This window comes from Penicillium verrucosum (assembly GCF_028828655.1).
Source record: "Penicillium verrucosum strain IBT 35672 chromosome Unknown utg000003l_segment0_segment0, whole genome shotgun sequence".
NCBI lineage: Eukaryota > Fungi > Ascomycota > Eurotiomycetes > Eurotiales > Aspergillaceae > Penicillium > Penicillium verrucosum.
In genome coordinates, this window is record NW_026643212.1 from 2,823,253 (window position 1) to 2,841,508 (window position 18,256).

The 18,256-nt window shown below is 49.1% G+C and overlaps 8 protein-coding genes across 8 annotated transcripts; 6 read left to right on the top strand and 2 right to left on the bottom strand.

Annotated features, from left to right (window-relative positions):
* Nucleotides 1-21: 21 nt before the first annotated feature.
* Nucleotides 22-980, top strand: N7516_008746 (HPP family protein; the record flags this gene model as incomplete). The annotated part of the gene is made up of 2 exons (XM_057221465.1): nucleotides 22-315; nucleotides 402-980. The coding sequence occupies 2 exons, from the start codon at nucleotides 22-24 to the stop codon at nucleotides 978-980; spliced, it is 873 nt and encodes a 290-aa protein (XP_057071737.1).
* A 625-nt stretch (nucleotides 981-1,605) lies between these two features.
* On the top strand, nucleotides 1,606-3,497 carry N7516_008747 (ATP-binding cassette family ATPase ARB1; the record flags this gene model as incomplete). The annotated part of the gene is made up of 2 exons (XM_057221466.1): nucleotides 1,606-2,166; nucleotides 2,229-3,497. The coding sequence occupies 2 exons, from the start codon at nucleotides 1,606-1,608 to the stop codon at nucleotides 3,495-3,497; spliced, it is 1,830 nt and encodes a 609-aa protein (XP_057071738.1).
* Nucleotides 3,498-4,465: 968 nt separating this feature from the next.
* N7516_008748 (uncharacterized protein) lies at nucleotides 4,466-4,846 on the top strand (the record flags this gene model as incomplete). Its single annotated transcript, XM_057221467.1, has 1 exon — nucleotides 4,466-4,846. One exon carries the CDS (start codon nucleotides 4,466-4,468, stop codon nucleotides 4,844-4,846), a length of 381 nt encoding a protein of 126 aa, XP_057071739.1.
* Nucleotides 4,847-4,997: 151 nt separating this feature from the next.
* On the bottom strand, nucleotides 4,998-6,375 carry N7516_008749 (TFIIH complex kinase subunit CCL1; the record flags this gene model as incomplete). Its single annotated transcript, XM_057221468.1, has 2 exons — nucleotides 4,998-5,951; nucleotides 6,043-6,375. 2 exons carry the CDS (start codon nucleotides 6,373-6,375, stop codon nucleotides 4,998-5,000), a joined length of 1,287 nt encoding a protein of 428 aa, XP_057071740.1.
* A 1,493-nt stretch (nucleotides 6,376-7,868) lies between these two features.
* On the bottom strand, nucleotides 7,869-8,701 carry N7516_008750 (E2 ubiquitin-conjugating protein UBC1; the record flags this gene model as incomplete). The annotated part of the gene is made up of 3 exons (XM_057221469.1): nucleotides 7,869-8,040; nucleotides 8,095-8,375; nucleotides 8,441-8,701. 3 exons carry the CDS (start codon nucleotides 8,699-8,701, stop codon nucleotides 7,869-7,871), a joined length of 714 nt encoding a protein of 237 aa, XP_057071741.1.
* Nucleotides 8,702-9,469: 768 nt separating this feature from the next.
* On the top strand, nucleotides 9,470-11,051 carry N7516_008751 (proteasome regulatory particle base subunit RPT2; the record flags this gene model as incomplete). The annotated part of the gene is made up of 4 exons (XM_057221470.1): nucleotides 9,470-9,472; nucleotides 9,543-9,608; nucleotides 9,669-10,740; nucleotides 10,798-11,051. The coding sequence occupies 4 exons, from the start codon at nucleotides 9,470-9,472 to the stop codon at nucleotides 11,049-11,051; spliced, it is 1,395 nt and encodes a 464-aa protein (XP_057071742.1).
* A 319-nt stretch (nucleotides 11,052-11,370) lies between these two features.
* On the top strand, nucleotides 11,371-13,134 carry N7516_008752 (WD40 repeat domain-containing protein; the record flags this gene model as incomplete). The annotated part of the gene is made up of 1 exon (XM_057221471.1): nucleotides 11,371-13,134. One exon carries the CDS (start codon nucleotides 11,371-11,373, stop codon nucleotides 13,132-13,134), a length of 1,764 nt encoding a protein of 587 aa, XP_057071743.1.
* A 688-nt stretch (nucleotides 13,135-13,822) lies between these two features.
* N7516_008753 (DUF803 domain membrane protein) lies at nucleotides 13,823-16,280 on the top strand (the record flags this gene model as incomplete). Its single annotated transcript, XM_057221472.1, has 3 exons — nucleotides 13,823-14,735; nucleotides 14,811-15,665; nucleotides 15,691-16,280. The coding sequence occupies 3 exons, from the start codon at nucleotides 13,823-13,825 to the stop codon at nucleotides 16,278-16,280; spliced, it is 2,358 nt and encodes a 785-aa protein (XP_057071744.1).
* Nucleotides 16,281-18,256: the final 1,976 nt, after the last annotated feature.

Consider the following 18,256-nt stretch of genomic DNA (forward strand, 5'->3'; position numbering starts at 1 on the left):
TGCCCATCGCAGCAGTCCAGCATGGCACCATCTCCCCCACATGCACCGGTAACGCTATCCCGCCCGACGACCTGGAATTTCGATATCGATCGGTATCTGAATCCGTTTGTGCCAGCACCACGATGGCATCTCATACCAAGACCGATTGCACATATGCTTGGATACCGGGACAAACCTCCCAAACCAATAGGCAATATCTTGATCGCGTTGTGGTCGATAGTTGGGGCGTTTTGTGGCGTGGCCTTGGTGGCATCTGTTTCGAAACGGGTTCCTTCTTTTGAAGCGCGTGATGCGACGGCGATTGTTGGCAGTTTTGTGAGTTATGGGCGGGTTTGATGCTAGGGCAGAGAGAGTGGACCAAGAATGACCCAAGGCTGACTCTTATGATTCTTGGATAATAGGGTGCAGCGGCAGTTATTGAATTCGGAGCGATCGAGTCGCCTTTCGCACAACCACGTAATGCAATCCTGAGCCAGGTCATTGCCTGTTTCTTTGGTGTCGGGATATCGAAGTTGTTCGCCTTAGATCCTCGTGCTGAAGCGTATACTGAGCTTGGGGGTGCTCTTGCTTGTGCTCTTACCACGGCCGTCATGCTTCTCACCAATACTACACACCCGCCGGCGGGTGCAACTGCTCTCCTGGCAGTGACACACTCTGAGACTGTTGCTTTGGGCTGGTTTCTGTTCCCAGTCATGTTGCTTGGAGTCATGCTTATGCAGGCTGCGGCTGTGGTAATCAACAATATCCAGCGTCGGTATCCGTTGTACTGGTGGACGTCACATCCTCTATCGCCATCTCGAGGGAATATTGAAAATGCTACCCACAAGGAAACAACTAGTGTTCCTAGTCATTATGAGGATAGTCTGACTGATGCCCCTCGTCGGTTGATTGTAGAACATGGTGATATTTCGGTGCCTAATGGGATATTGCTTTCGGCGGAGGAGCAAGAAGTGTTGCTGAAGATTAGTGAAAGACTTTAAAAGACTTTAAAAGGGGGAGACCCTAGATATTAAAATATTATCTTCATGTTTATCTCGTTATCTCTCTTTAAAATAGCAAGATAGCCCTCCTGTTATCGTCCAGTCGCGTATCACACAAATCCAAGTGGCAAATTGGACACCTTAGGCATTCACTACGGTGACGTCTCTCCCCAATCAAATTTCATTTTATCTCGACGGCCCACTGATTCGATTTTTTCTTTTTTCTTTTTTTCTTTTTTTTTTTTTGTTTGAAAAGTTCTTAAACCCTTGGGATTTTGCCAACTCACCTTTTTACTTTAAAACAAAAAGAAATAAATTTATAAGTGAGAAAAGGGTACATTCTATTTTTCCTTTCTTCAACTATTTCCTCTCAAACTGACAATCGATAGGATTCTATCATTTCTATCATTCTATCGATAAGGGCAAAAACCACTCCACTGCCTCCTACGCCCCTCCATTTCCCTGTCCGCCCCGCCAGGCGATCCACTCAGTCTTTTTGCATTTCTCTTCAATCTCTTTTTGCAGTGTCATCCTTTCTCCTCTCCCTCCCTTTACTTTCCGTCTTCCCTTACTTCTTTTTTTAAACTCCCCCTTTTTTTTTTTATACCGTCACATACACGCAATCATGGTTTCCGCCTCGAAGGCTGCCCGCATGGCCAAGCGTGCCGACGAGAAGAAGCCTAAGAAGGACACCAAGGTCGAGCTCGATGCCCACGGAAACCCCATCGTTGAGGATGCGCCCGCCACTAAGGATCAGTCCGCCGTTGATAAGCTCACAGCCCAAATGGATAAGCACGGTCTGTCCGATCGTGTCACCACTGGTGTGCTGTCATCTCTGCCCGCCTCTCGCGATGTTAAGATTACCTCTTGCTCCCTGGTGTTCCACGGAAAGGTCCTGGTCACCGATTCCACTCTCGAGTTGACCTTCGGTCGTCGCTATGGTCTCCTCGGTGAGAACGGTTGCGGAAAGTCCACTATCCTCAAGTCCATTGCTGCCCGCGAGTACCCCGTTCCCGAGCACGTCGATATCTACCTTCTGAACGAGGGTGCACCTCCCACCGACTTCGGTGCCCTTGACTGGGTTGTCCGTGAGGCCGAACGCCAGTTGGATGAAATGGAGAAGAAGGCCGAGCAGGTTCTTGAGGACACTGGCCCTGATAGCCCTATCCTTGAAGACCTATATGACGTACGTATTTTTCGAGTTTTACTCTCCTTGGTTCCAGAGCAGAAGCTAACTATCTTATACAGCGTATGGACAAGATGGATCCTTCCACTTTCCATGTTCGTGCTTCCCTCATTCTGACCGGTCTCGGTTTCAACAAGAACACCATCAACAAGAAGACCAAGGACATGTCCGGTGGTTGGCGTATGCGTGTGGCCCTCGCCAAGGCCCTGTTCGTCAAGCCCTCTTTGCTCTTGCTTGATGACCCCACTGCCCATTTGGATTTGGAGGCTTGTGTGTGGCTGGAGGAGTACCTCAAGAAGTGGGATCGTACTTTGATCCTGGTTTCTCACTCCATGGATTTCCTGAACGGTGTCTGCACCACCATGCTCGACATGCGTGGCCAGAAGCTTCTCTACTACGGTGGTAACTACGATTCTTACCACAAGACCCGTAGCGAGCAGGAGACCAACCAGAGCAAGGCCTACACCAAGCAGCAGGAAGAAATCCAGCACATCAAGAAGTTCATTGCTTCCGCTGGTACCTACGCTAACTTGGTGCGTCAAGCCAAGTCTCGCCAGAAGATTCTTGACAAGATGGAGGCCGATGGTTTCATTCAGCCCGTCGTTGCCGACCGTGTCTTCACCTTCCGTTTCGCCGATGTTGAGAAGCTTCCTCCCCCAGTTCTTTCCTTCGACGATGTCAGCTTCTCTTACTCCGGTAACTGGGATGACACTCTGTACGAGCACCTCGACCTCGGTGTCGACATGGACTCCCGTACCGCCCTGGTCGGCCCCAACGGTGTCGGCAAGTCTACCCTGCTCCGTCTCATGACCGGCAAGCTCAGCCCCATCGGTGGTCGTGTCTCCCGTCACACTCACTTGAAGCTCGGTGTTTACAGTCAGCACTCCGCCGAGCAGCTTGATCTCACCAAGTCCTCCCTGGAGTTCGTTCGTGACCGCTTCCCCGAGAAGTCCCAGGATTACCAGTACTGGCGCCAGCAGCTCGGCCGCTACGGTCTGAGTGGTGAGGGCCAGACTGCCCTCATGGGTACCCTGTCCGAAGGTCAGAAGTCTCGTATTGTCTTCGCTCTGCTGGCTATTGAGTCCCCCAACATGATTCTTCTTGACGAGCCTACCAACGGTCTCGATATCCCCACTATTGACTCCTTGGCCGATGCCATCAACGCTTTCAGTGGTGGTGTCGTCGTTGTCTCTCACGATTTCCGTCTCCTGGACAAGATTGCCAAGGACATCATGGTCTGTGAGGACAAGACTATCCGCCGCTGGGACGGCTCCATCGGTGACTACAAGAACCACCTCCGTAACAAGATGTTGTCTGCTGGTGCCGTTTAAGGGCTTTACATTCTCTTTGATCAACTTTGTTCAACTTCTTTTTTTCCCCCTATTGATGACGAAATGCTAGACGAGAACTGAAGGAATACAAATGCCTATATCGTGGCACTAAAAGTTTGGTTCCCGCAAAAGGGACATTCCAACAAAAGGTTCCTTGGATTGGGATGGTTTTCATTTATTTTCTTTTTGTCCGTTAGATCGTTTTGTCCTTCCTCCCTTTCCGAATAGATTTTGGGTAATGGAGGATTGGACTTCTGCGTTTGCTATGAACTCATTACCCCTGATTCGATCCGTCTGTTTTTCGCTTTCCTGTCTTGTTCATGCATCCTTGATAGAGTACCTAGTCCTCTCTTCCGAGGTGAATATGAAGGATGCCACTCTAAAATATATGTGATTCTCGCTATATTGAAGAATAGGATGTAATATCTCAGTTTTGGCATATGGTGTGACTTGTATATATGGTTCAAACTTGCTCTTGATACTCCATGTTCTCCTATTCTAGGTAATCTTCCTCATCATCAATGTTGTCATGACCTCAAGGATGGCTGGCCATAGGTCTGATCCAAGAATTGCCAATACCTTTCTTCTCTTTTGTGTTATTCTTATCCCAACACTACTAATAGAACACACCGTGGCGATGCAGACACCAGACAAAGAACATCAACAATGGCCATAGTATCCCTCATTGTCTTTCTTCACTATCTCTCGAACAAAGAACCAAATCCAAGTCATCCCCAACAAAACAGTATATATAAATATGTACAACCCGAATCTCACCACAAATCCGATCCCATCTAGCATCTCATTCTCCACAGCTATACAACTACAACCAGACCCAAAACCAGCCAGTTAAGCCCTAATCCTAATCCATTAATTAACCTTAACCCCTACATACACAGAGTTAGATACATACATACATACATACATACATACATACATACTACATAACTACAACCCACAAGCACACAATGGACGGAGCCCGCATCCAACCCCATAACTTCCGACAGATCTACACACAAGCCTGCGAAACATTCACCCACAAGCTCCAATGCCAAGTCTTCGCTCTGCTGAGTCCATCACCTAGTCCTGACATGGAGGAGATGAACACACGACTAGAGGAGCTGAGTGAGCGGGTCATTCAAATAGGGTTCCTGGGTGAGGTTGGCGGATTCGGGATCCGCGATGATAACCGCGTGCGTATCCGTTGGGGTGCGCTTCCTATTAAGGATATTTGCTTCTCGATTAAGTGGGAATTGACCGTGGTTAAACATGAGCTTGCTACCGGTGATGCGGCACCTCTGATGGTTGCTGATATTTTGGTGGATATTCTAGATCATTTGCCCTTTTGAATATAGTATTTCAGGTTTTGTTTATGCATTTGTAGGCTACATGTAAGTAAGGTCTTGTAGTCCAACGTTCGGTGTATCTAGTAGTGTTGTCGGTTCTGGTATTTGATATTAAAATATTTTGTGTATTTAGATTCAATGGCTTGCATGGCCATTACTGCTTTGTTCGCTGGGTGACCAACTCCGGACCAAAAACATCATCATCCTGACGGACGGTCTGTTCTTGTTCCAATTTCCGCTTTTTCGCTAGACGTTCTGTTTCGCTCTCCGAAGTGACCACCCCGGTATCGCTTTGAACAGCGGTAGATGGTTGGGCTGATTCCCGTTTTTGAGCGGCGGCTAGATTCACCTTCTCGGGGTTCTGACAATGATATAGTTTCTTTGCGATGCGCTTGAGGCTCTTCATTTGCGCGGGGTCGGAGGAGAGTGGTGTGTAGGATTGGAGAAGAGCAGAGCATTCACTCAAAACATGATGTAGCTTGGAGCGGATTTCGTATAGAGGGTTTACTAGGCCATTTTCGTCTGTTTCGGGGGCGGGGACTGTGGCTGTGACAGGACCACCAAGTTTGACATCCAGCAAAAATTCGGCTAGGGGACGATCCGCTAGTAAGAACGCGGAAAACCAGATCTGGGATGGTGTGTACAAGAAGTAGGCGTCCGTCATCTGCGCCGCGGATTTCAGCAGCTCACGAGTTGTACCGTGGGCCCGGGCGATTCGATCTGACATTGAGGACGATGGAACCGGAGGAGGTGCGATGGATAGCAATCCTTGTTGGAGATCTTCGGCGGTTTCATGCGGTAGATGGGGGGCTGGTTGGCCTTGGCCTTGTGCGATGGCTTGTAGTTCCATGACGCCGCCTTCAAGTCCCCGGAATGGATGCCGTACATCGAAAGTGAAACGGAGTCCCTGCATGAGCAGGAATTCTGGTGCGATGACATCCTCTGTGGTTGTGTCGCCAGGAATTCCATCTGCAAATTGCCGAAGAGAGATATAGTAGTTATCGGTTTTGGTCGCGACGAAGAGTGCACACGCCATGATCGACTTTGGATGGTATGTCATGGGTGAATTGGTTAGGTAGAATCGGCGGAGGTATTGGATCGCGGTGGCCTGTATGCGCAGAATGAGAGAAGTCAGCTTCCTGGGCTTTATTTGCGATGACTTTCAAGGAGAGCATGAAGTGCCCTAGAGCTCAACGTACCCGGACCATTGTCGGAATTGGTGGCTTGTATGTCTCTCCCAGCTCCAGTGTCTTCTCGCAGTAATACCGGACGAGTACAAGCTCCTCCTCCGGTGTCAAGCATTCGACATCCTTTTCATCTTTGTTCTTGATTTCCGTATTGTTGTCCGGTAGTGGTGTTCCCGCCGCGGAGGATGCGGTCGACTGATGAGTTTCGCGCGATCTGCGCAAAGCGGCGCGCACGCGCTCGCTGGCAACGGCATTTGTTGAGGCTCGGAGAGATTGCAGAGATGGTTCAGTGTATGACCATAGTCGGTACTGAGACGAGGCACGGTAAATGTCGTCTTCAATCATGGTGTTGGTGCTCTTGACTGGGAAGGATCAAAGGCTAGAAACCTGTATTCTTGGGCGGAGGTAACAGCCGGCTAGTTAGAGTATCACCAAAGAGAAATTCCAAGTAGGAAGAGGTGGAAATTGCAGGGCCTTTCTATATATGAGAATAAGTATTTGACAATTCTCAAGCCCAGCAATTGATCAAAGAGGTCAGAGCTGGTGCTTATCGATAAGACCCTCACTTCAATTCTGCCCAGTTGCCTACAACAACATCAAACTATCACTTTGGTTTTTTTGTCCTATTTTATTGCTTCGAATATCGTTTAAAACCCATGCACAAGTATGACATGTCTAAACCACCCAATAAAATCTATTCACATTTCATATGTGACCAATGAGTCGTCTCAACGCATAGCGTAACTACAACAAGACGAGTGTAATTTAGTATTCCACAACGGTAAGTTCCAAGGTATTAGATGCAGGCAAGGCTATAGGCCAGTCTCTCCAAACTGGGTCCTTAAACCCGTACGTAGTTCAGTAGTTCATGCCATCACTATATCATTATGGTGACTATAAAATAGTCCGGGCATGCTCCTCTTTACTTGTCCAATACCCAGCCTCCAACAAACAACCTCCACCTGATATCGAATTTCATCGCCTACAGTCAGGTCTGTCGGCAGGAGGTATCCTCCCACCTTGTCACTCCATGATTCACCAGATGCCAGACTCGATCGCAGTTGGCGATCTCGAAAGGGCTCGCATAATCGAACCAGAAAGCACCAGCCGTCTATGAAACTGGCTCGCTACTCCAGCGTACGTGATCGAAGTCACATCGTCATAAAAATAATATACCAACAATATGATCGACTTAGCCCGGGAACCCCAAAGTTCAGCGTGGCATTCATCCCTCCACGTTTCCGCTACACCTTCAACCTTTTTCAGTTGGTCGTCGGTTGTGTGCTGGAGGACAAAGCCCTGGGACCCGAATGCTTCGAAGATGCCAGACCAATAGATCGTGCACGGCCCTTCACGGCCGTCATTTGGCCCCCGATGGGCATGAGATATAAGCATATTGTTGAAATTCTCTTTCGCAACTGTAGGCCCGTCAAGGTATGTACCTCGATAGGGAGACTGAGCGTTGGGGTGTTAGGCCTAGGAGATATTAATGTTTGTTCTTTTCAATTAGGGGTAATACATACAGCCTATCAGACGGTAGAAACGTTACAAATGGGATCGCTATGATGGTTGATCTAAACGGGGAGAAGTTGCACATGAGTCTAGCGTATTGTATATTTATTGATGTAGCTTACTTAGGTCACTCCCCCTTCCAAGGTCATACTCAGTTGAGTCAGTTCATACCAAGAGAGCAAATACAGAAACCCCGATGATCAAAAGACGCAAGAGCTAAGGACCAAAACAAAAGGAGAAAGGTCTCAAGTGCCAGATAATACATACATGCACATATTGCTTTGACGCGTTTCTTCCCGAATCCACCGCAAACACTAGAATATACATCACTCACCGAGCAGTCGGGCAGCAATATCACCCATACGACCTTCTTCCAACTCGTAGTCTTGACCTGCTCGTCGGTCAGCACCGACATGTCGGAAAGCAGCCACAACACGATCAACGTCGAAGCCCATGCTGGTAAAACGGTCGATCAAATTCTTGTTGTATCCATCATATCTATAAATAACATTCAGTAGAAATCCCCAACAAATGGCGGGAAGAACAACTCACTTTGCAAGACTGTCTTCGCCAGCTCCTTGCCGGTTGTCATCTAGGCTTGATCCGCTTCCATTGTCAGCACTACCCACGGGAGCTCCAGCATAGACGACTGCCCATTCGCGTGCAACACGTTCAAACTCCTTGGGTGACTTGAGAAGCATATTAGCCACTTCAGCATCTTGGGGATCTTTGGGCTCGGGTGTGCTGAGCAAAGATTGCAGCGAAAGCAGAGCAGACTTGATAGTCAGAACTGGTGACCAAGCACTGGAAAGGGTGTCGAGGCAGATTGCACCCTACATTGGCTGTTAGAACCTAGTTCCTTTTTTTTTCATATGGATATCGTGAAGAGGGCACTGACTGTTTGACTGCTGACATTTGGATGCCACACTTTGGTCTCAAACTTCATGGTAGGTGGGCGGAAAGGGTAGTCGGTGGGGATTTGAATATCGATATTGTAGGTGCCACCTTTATACGGGGTGCCAGGTGGCCCTGGGAATGAACCCCTTAGGTGAGTGACATCGTCCTGGTTGCCAAATGGCTCGACCTTGATTTGAGAGTGGACATCGGCGTGAATGTCCGCAATCTCTTTTCCAATACGACGCATACGATTGCTAGACATGGTGATTGGAGGATTTGTTCCAGAAAGAGGTCAAATAAGAGATGTTGAAGGATAAGACCACTTGATGTGTAAATTGTGGGGTCAAATAGATATATTTCCGCCTTGTTCAAAAGACTGCACAAGAGCGAAACTGCCGTGGAGAGGAGGGCGAAGTGGGGCTAATAGTAGCAGGATGGGTGTTAGGAAACCTCCAGATCAACCAGAAAGCTATCACAACCAGAGTACGGAATCCTCTAGGGAATTGAAAGCAAATCGCAAATCAAGGTAAACGAGGAACTCACCTATGTAAGGAGGGGAACTATACGGAGAATCAGTATGAGAGATGAGCTCAAATACTTGTCACCTGTCCCCTTTTATATATGTATGCACGTGAGATATTGACCTCGAGACAAAGAGACACGAGTGTTAAGACTGGGCTTCTTAAAATAAATCTCAGTATAGAGCCTCGGTAGATATAAATTTCTTTGTTTGTCTTCGAGAATGTCTTAACGGTACAAGCAAGGTGCCGGTGTTAAGGCAACAAGGCGAGAATGACGCAGTTGCAGCCTGAGGCATAAATAGTCACGTGTGGTCCTAACAGCTTCCAGCTCGCCCAGCGTCTGACCTTCGGCGATACCACCACATCTGCATTGACTATCTATCCATCCCTTTCGACTAGCCTTCCCCATCTTTCCATACCAACTAAGGCTCGGGGCTCACCCTACTTTTATTCCATTTGCAACTTCACACCAGGGACTCTGATTGTCTCCCTCTCGGTGGCTGACAAACATGGTGAGTGTCCCTATGTTACCAGCCTTTGGGGTTGGCCATCTCGATGTGCCATTCTAACATTTAAAACTAGGGTCAACAGCAGTCTAACCTGGGCGGTGGCCCTGGAGGCGATGGACGTGATGACAAGGATAAGAAGGTATGTTCCCTACTCGTTTCTACTACACAACCAGCGCTGAGACCATCTTTCTTTCACCAGAAGGACAAGCCCAAATACGAACCACCCCCACCACCTACCACTCGTCTTGGAAAGAAGAAGCGCAAGGCTGCCGGCCCAAGCACTGCCTCCAAGCTCCCCGATATCTACCCTACGTCGCGATGCAAGCTCCGATATCTTCGCATGCAGCGTGTTCACGACCACCTGCTGTTAGAAGAAGAGTACGTTGAGAACATGGAACGAATGCGCAAGGCCAAAGCCCAGGCTACCCAGGATCCCGCCAGGGGAGGTGGTGACTTGGATGTGATGGATCGGAACGCCGATGAGCGGAGTCGAGTCGATGACATGCGAGGTAGCCCGATGGGTGTCGGCAACCTAGAAGAGTTGATTGATGATGACCATGCTATTGTCTCAAGTACCACCGGCCCTGAGTACTACGTCTCCATCATGTCTTTCGTCGATAAAGATCTCCTCGAGCCGGGTGCCAGTATTCTTCTACACCATAAGTCAGTGTCTGTCGTCGGTGTACTGACGGAGGAGTCTGACCCGCTTGTCTCGGTGATGAAGTTGGACAAGGCGCCCACGGAATCATACGCTGATATCGGTGGTCTGGAGCAACAAATCCAGGAAGTTCGAGAATCCGTGGAGCTGCCCTTGCTACACCCCGAGCTGTATGAAGAGATGGGTATCAAGCCTCCCAAGGGAGTTATTCTTTACGGTGCCCCAGGTACCGGAAAGACGCTACTTGCTAAGGCTGTTGCCAACCAGACCAGCGCAACCTTCCTCCGGATTGTTGGCAGTGAGCTGATTCAGAAGTACCTGGGTGATGGCCCCCGCTTGGTTCGCCAGATCTTCTCAGTTGCTGCTGATCATGCCCCATCAATTGTGTTCATCGACGAGATTGATGCTATCGGTACGAAGCGATACGAATCACAATCTGGTGGTGAGAGAGAAGTCCAGCGAACCATGCTGGAGCTTCTGAACCAGCTGGATGGATTCGATGATCGTGGTGACGTGAAGGTCATTATGGCCACTAACAAGATCGAAACTCTGGACCCAGCTTTGATCCGACCTGGTCGTATTGACCGTAAGATTCTGTTCGAGAGTCCGGATCGTAAGTGATGCTCTTGACGCCTACTGATTTGTCGTGGCTTACTAACAATTCTTTTAGAAAACACCAAGAAGAAGATTTTCACTCTGCACACATCGAAGATGTCTCTCGGTGACGACGTTGATCTTGAGGAGTTCGTCAACCAGAAGGATGATCTCTCCGGTGCTGACATTCGCGCCATCTGTACCGAAGCTGGTTTGATGGCCCTGAGAGAGCGCCGGATGAGGGTTCAGATGGACGATTTCCGGGCTGCTCGTGAGCGTATCATGAAGACTAAGCAGGACGGTGGTCCTGTGGAGGGTCTCTACTTGTAAGCGCTGGAAATTCTTTCGAGGATAGAGTGCCAGAGTGCTTGCGCTGGAGACCTGTACTCAGTTAGGTCCCTGTGTATTGTAATAATCGAGTAACGAACGAATCTAAAGGGCGCACCGCTTCAAAATTTCCCCAAATTTATCCGTAAACATACATTAAAGAACATAATTCGTCTATGATACAGAGGCACTGCGCGAGCATTGCCTGCGCCAAGCACGTCGACTTATCGGCCAAAGGTTGCAAACAGTGCAAACAAGCTCGCTCACTATCAGGTTGAAGCCTCTCCCTCATCTGTCGCAAAGTTTCGCACACACTCCAATCATGGATGAATTCGACGAGGAAGCATTCAACAAGTTCTTTCCTTCCAGCTTTGGGAAGCAGGCGAAATCGGTTGATGTTGAGTCCCAGATCGACCGATCCAAGCGTGTCAATGTTTCGGCCCCGAAACCCGAGGGCAATGAACCAAGCACTAGCATAACAGCCCCTAGCGCACAAACAAGAGGCAGCGACGATGAGCAAAAAGACAGCGACGATAATAGCGACGAAGACTCTGACGATTCAGATGACGACGAGGATGAATTTCCCGTATCGCATGAGCTCGTTCTCAAGTCTCATGAGCGTGCCGTGACCACCATGACCGTGGACCCCTCTGGGGCGCGACTAATCACAGGTTCTAAGGATTGCACACTCAAACTATATGACTTTGCCTCTATGACTCCATCCACACTCCGCGCTTTCAAGTCCGTCGATCCTTCAGCCAAGAAATCGACGGCGGCCCAGGATACCCACGCCGTGCACTACGCCGCCTTCAACCCGCTCTCCCCAAGTTATGTTCTAGCTATCACTGCCACTCCCCAGCCACGGATTCTCAGCCGTGATGGTGAGATACTCACAGAATTTGCGAAGGGAGATATGTATCTACGAGATCTGCACCATACCAAAGGACATGTGTCTGAGGTTACTTGCGGTGCATGGAGCCCATCTGATCCTAACCTATGCGCCACTGCTGGAACGGACAGCACAATTCGCATCTGGGATGCCAATGTCGGCCGCTCACAGAGGGAGGTGATCGTGCACAAGTCACGGGCGGCTGGCTCCGCTGGTCGGACTAAGATGACTGCCATCGCATGGGGCTCCCCGAAACAAGGAGGCGCCGATGTTCTGGTAGGTGCGGGTCTCGATGGGAGCCTAGTTATGTGGAGTGGAAGCGGTCCATACACAAGACCCAGCGCAGAAATCCGGGACGCTCATGTCAAAGACACATGGACAAGCGGTCTTGATATCAGTTCCGACGGAAGGCTTGTTATCTCCAGAGGTGGCGATGATACGATCAAGCTTTGGGATACCAGAAAGTTCAAGACTCCAGTCACAACCGTCACACATACCTCGACGTCTTCCCGCTACCCGACATCAAACATTCAGTTCTCTCCTTCGTCTGCCAATATCATCACAGGCTCACAAACCGGCCATCTGCATATCCTCAACCCCGCTACTCTCAAGCCAGAGCTCGTCACACCTGTGACGCCAGGGTCGCCCTTGATTACTGTTCTATGGCACGAAAAGCTAAACCAGATTATCACGGGCTCCGCCAATGCCGAAACCCACGTCCTCTATAACCCGACCATGTCCACGAAAGGCGCTGCGACGGTCATGTCCAAGGCACCAAAACTCCGCCATGTCGATGAAATTGCCGTTACCCCAGACTTGACCCAGCAATTGGCAGGTGATTCGGTCGTTGTCGGTTCCAACGGAGTTCCGCATTACAGCTCGGCAACCAGGTCTGCTCGTCATCCTACAGTTGGCTTTACAGCGTCTGGTCGCTCCCGCGATCCTCGCCGACCGCATATGCCAGTGCAGACGCCGTTCGCCAAAAGCACCCCAGATGAGAAACATATTATGAAGCATGTTCCACTCGCTTCCATGCGAGACGAGGATCCGCGTGAAGCACTTTTGAAATATGCCGATAAGGCGGAGAAGGACCCTATGTTCACCGCGGCATACCGGGAAACACAACCAAAGGCCATCTATGCGGAACTGAGTGATGATGAAGGGCAAGGACCGGAAAAGAAGAAAGCAAAGCGATGATTCACTTAGAGATGATGTACACTATTCAATATGATTTTTGGTCCCGTTAAGTTGCAATGAGTCGAATCTGGCTGCCTGTGAAATATGCAATATGTAGTATATACCTTGTAGTTTCATACAACATCAACCAGAACAAGCTCCTTACATTCGCTCTGGATTGTCCCCTCTTTTGCTGCTCCATGACGTACCCCAAGAGCCCCAAGAGTCCGACGATCTGAAACTGCCCGTCCGAACCGCCAATGATAACTATAATAAGCACCGCACGAGCTTTGGCCTCGCACAAGCGTCGTCTTTGGTGTTGTTTCCATTCGCATCTGTGTTGTGTCACATCAAATTACCGCGCCTGGGAGTTTGTTTGGTGCTGACATATCACTCATCTCCGCGGCCCCGAGGCGCGCCTCCGCTCTGTAAGCTCGCCGCCTAAACTCCTTCGTATTCATTCATTACTCTTATCCGTGATAATCCTCGCGCTAGAAAGTCGGATTACCCGGAACAGAATGCGGTCTTTTGCGACTTGAGATCAAATGCTTACCGTGGAATCTGGAGGCTCGTTCTGATCGGCCGTACTCGCCGAAGAGCTGGGGTGTGTAAGGGGTGTTTGACAATCACACCCCAAAAAGGCTTCCCCCGCCGAAGCGCACGATAAACAGTACTTGATTACTAGGGTCGCATCATTTCAGACGAACGGATGGCATTCTCCCAGTCGTCGCTGGTAGCAAGCCTGCTGCCTGGTCTTATTTCTTCGACAGTCTCTCCGTCGAGATCATCCACATTCACGGCTTCTTCTATCCACCAACTCTTCGTCGCACCTTCAAATTCCACCTCAGAAACCCCTAATGGACATGATGGGAATAACGGGGGAAGCATGCATGAATGGTCATCGCTGATTGGAATCATCACGGCTCTATGCGGAAATGTTCTGATCTCATTAGCTCTCAATATACAACGCTACGCGCATATTCGGATCGCAAGGGAATGGGAACAAGACAAGAATCGCAGCGGGGAATATGGAAACACTGGAACCCGCGTTGGGTCGAGGGGAAGATCCCCGGCCCAATACCGAGACTCGGACCATAATGATTTCGAATCTTATCGCGACGAAGATGTTGTCGACACCGAGGGGAGGAACACTAGTTCAAGCTCGCGGGCCACTAGCACCGGAAGCAAGGATGGCGCAGACGGTAACCGCAAATCCTACCTTAAGTCTCCATACTGGTGGGTTGGAATCGTGCTTATGGTTGTGGGGGAAATGGGCAATTTCATGGCCTACGGCTTTGCGCCAGCGTCGATCGTCTCGCCATTGGGAGTTGTGGCTTTGATATCGAATTGTATCATTGCGCCATGTCTGCTCAAGGAGAAATTCCGCAAGCGAGATCTCTGGGGCGTGCTCGTCTCTATTGCCGGTGCTGTCGTTGTCGTTCTCAGTGCTAAATCGTCCGAAGAACAAATTGGACCTGATGAAATTTGGGCGAACATCACACGATGGGAATTCGAGCTCTATCTTGGGTTGACCACATCGTTGATTATAGGTCTTATGTGGGCAAGCCACAAGTATGGCTCGCGATCGATCCTTATCGATGTTGGGCTCGTTGCACTATTTGGTAAGTTTCTATCTAGGAATTCTGGTTCGAGGAGCTTGTTTCTTTTTGGTCTTGTTGCTGACTGGTGTAAAACAGGCGGATACACGGCTCTTTCTACGAAGGGTGTCTCTTCGCTTCTGTCTGGCACCTTGTGGCATGTTATCACATTCCCTATCACCTATTTGCTTGTCTTCGTCCTTGTCTCTAGTGCATTGATGCAAATCCGATACATCAATCGTGCTCTGCAACGCTTCGATTCCACGCAGGTGATCCCGACGCAGTTTGTTCTCTTCACTCTCGCTGTTATCATCGGAAGTGGAGTCCTTTACCGTGATTTTGAGTCGATAACGGCTGAGCGCGCGACGAAATTTGTTGGTGGATGTCTCTTGACTTTCCTCGGTGTTTCTTTCATCACGAGCGGCAGAGTCCACGCCGACGATGAGTCGTCATTTTCACCCGAAGACGAGGAGGGGTCCATTGGTTTACTCAATGGCGAAAGGTATCATGACAGCATTGATTTGTCTTCGTCTGGCCATCAATTGCCGAAGGCATCAGACGTTCCCAGAGAACCGCAATATGACGTTCCACGATCCCCAACGGGGTCTATATTGAGCCAAGGCACTGATGAAGTTGATGATGATCAGTCTGCCCCTAGAGGCATTCTTTCCGCCGCACCCTCTTCGCCTCGTGGATCTTTAATCGATGCATCTCCTCTGTCTGCTCCATCGTTTGACTACGCTTCACCACTGCGACCCCCGTCTCGCATGTCCAACCCATGGGCAGACGTCCAGTATCAGGCTGGCGTAACCCCGCAGTCTGATATCCACCCCGTTACGCCTCCCGAGCAGGAAGACGAGACACCACAAGCCTCAACAGTCCTCCTACGGTTCCCCCTGCACCCGGTCTTGAAGAAGCAGTGGGGGGGCAATGGAAACGCCGGCACCGTCCGACGTGCTTCAACCCCCCACGCTTTTAGATCAAGCCAACCACCCTACTCGCGACGAGACTTTCCTTGAAACACCATCGCGGCGCGCTCTGCGCAACTCCATCTCTCACCGTTTCTCCCCTGGGCCTCTTCTTCCCACACTTTCCGGTGGCTTCACTGCCGTGGTCGCCGATTCTATCCGACGTGGCGATGGTAGTCCCCTCAAGGATCGGACAAGGCGGAGATTAGGACGTCGGCGTCAGCTCGACGGCGCTTTTACAGATCCATCCCTCGAGGGAAATGGTGATTCGGCGCTTTCACTTGCAACTGCTCGACTCCAGTCCGCTACCAACCTTGCAGACAGACCCGCCGAGGCTGGCCGTTCAACGTCAGCTGTCCCGACAGAAATAGATACCGTACCGACACATCACCCCAACGAAGATGTGACCCGTCTTCGCAGCCTGAGTGACTCGTGGAGTGGTGGGCTTGCCTGGCTGGGTGGTGCTCTCCGCAAACCCCAGAACACCAAACCCGCGGACAGTGTTGCTGCGACGGGAACGCCAACACCAGAGAATGAGACACAGCCCCAGCCAAGCTACAACGCGGGTGATCCTGACACGGAAACGGAAGCTCGGCGATAATCAACTCGAGACCTCCTAAACTCCGATGCACATACACTTTCCCCTCTTTTTCCTCGATTCCTCCAGTCACTTTTTTCTGGTAGATCCTTATCATTATCTTCTTGTAATTGGCAATGCATTCTGCAGGTATATGTTTAAGAATATATCAATGTACTATTTCTGTATTTTCACGCTGTATACCTCAACCACACAGTTCTCGGTGTTATTAGCGACTGATCTTCCGTTCAATCTACCATAGTGATCATCTCCAGGCATCATTCTTCTCCCCCGGTTTTCGGGAGGATCTCATCCGAGGGCAGCCCCCATAGGTACAAAAGGCTGAGAGCACGTACCACTACAGGATGTTTAACCAGATGTATCCCATAAGGAGCTCTATGTTGTAGACAGTAATATTACTATGGGGCACAGTAGCCTAACCCTATACTTCCATAATCATGGCCAACGATCTCTCTTGAGTCTTTCTTTCTCCGTTTCCCCGCTATGTCTTTTTTCACCTTTGCCATAGTTTTACCCAATGGCAATATGTCGAATGATCGCACAACCCGGCAGATTTCCAAACAGCATGCGACGTTGTTTATAATAGCCTCTGTTTTTAAAACTCTATTATACCATGCATATTATAACACTAATTATTATGTTAATTATTATGTTAATTATTATGTTAATTATAAATGCATACCCAAGTCTCATGTCGCCTGACCTTGGCTCTACCTAGATATGTATGTATCTTTAGATGGCTATCCTTGGTCTGAGTGTTCGACCAATCATATTAAGGCCGAGTTGAATTATCAAACTGGTTTCGTACAACAATAACTAGTTAGTTATAAGTTCCCTAAGTGGCAAGGGAGATAACAGGATACGTCGCTTGTTTCGAATTTGGCTACATATACGAATTTGAGAGATACCCCCCCATCCCCTATCATGGTGGCGACTGGGTTCCCCAGCTGATGCTAATCCAGCCCATTCAAACGCCACTGCGTTGCAGTGGTAAGTGGTAAGTGATTGGTGTGTGTATATGGGTTATGTGAAGGGCGTCAAGCCCACGGGGTCTTAGCGCAATTGGAGAGGGTGATAATAGTGTGATTCTTAGAAGATAAGTAGGGCGATTTGAAGCGAATAGTCCAAGCTGGCAAGGAGTTTCCTAATTGGGATTAGTGGATTATTATTTCACCGACAAAAACCCAGTTAGGTTTGCCTTGGCAACTTCAACAGAACAAAGCTTGGTGCTTCTTGGTTTTGTCTTGGTGTTTCTTGTGTAGACCAGTTTCTCTTGGTCAGATATTTTGAACTTTTACTATGGATGACTATATGGAGTAATTTCAAGGTAAATTTAAATGATATTCCAAATTAAAAAAGAATTCATGTAGGAATGTCCAAGACATGAAACCGGGATTTAACTAGTTGGAAGAGACCGGGGTTCTAACTCGATTATATTGTTGTCTCCGAGGTGGAGACCAAAGCTAAGCACATGGAAAGCAGGGGACATCGGGGACTACCACTCACACGATAACATTATGTGAATTGGAGACAAAGGGCTTCCAAAATATCAAATGTCGTCTTCGCAATGGTAGTTGATGGTTCGTTTTGAGATCGGTATATAGTTAGTCTAAAATTCCATTGCATAATGAAGATCAAAAAGATATACATAACTATTTTATATATATATATAACCTAGTAAGTCCAAGGTTATCACAACATATGTGGTACAACACAACAGTGTTATCTCCTCCGTTCACTTCCTCTGTGGGGGAGGGGGCGACGTTGGCCCATGATACGTGGATGCCCTATGTAGCTAGTCGTAGCGGCGGCTGAAGGTGGAATCCGTGCTTTCACCGTCGGACTTCCAAACGGAGCTCCGGTTGTGGCTAACATCAATCTAACTCGAACTGATAAGGCTTATGTATATCTCCGCAGTCATCCAGTCATCCAGTTACTATATCTACCAGCGCGCGTCTTTCGTATGAATTCCATGCACT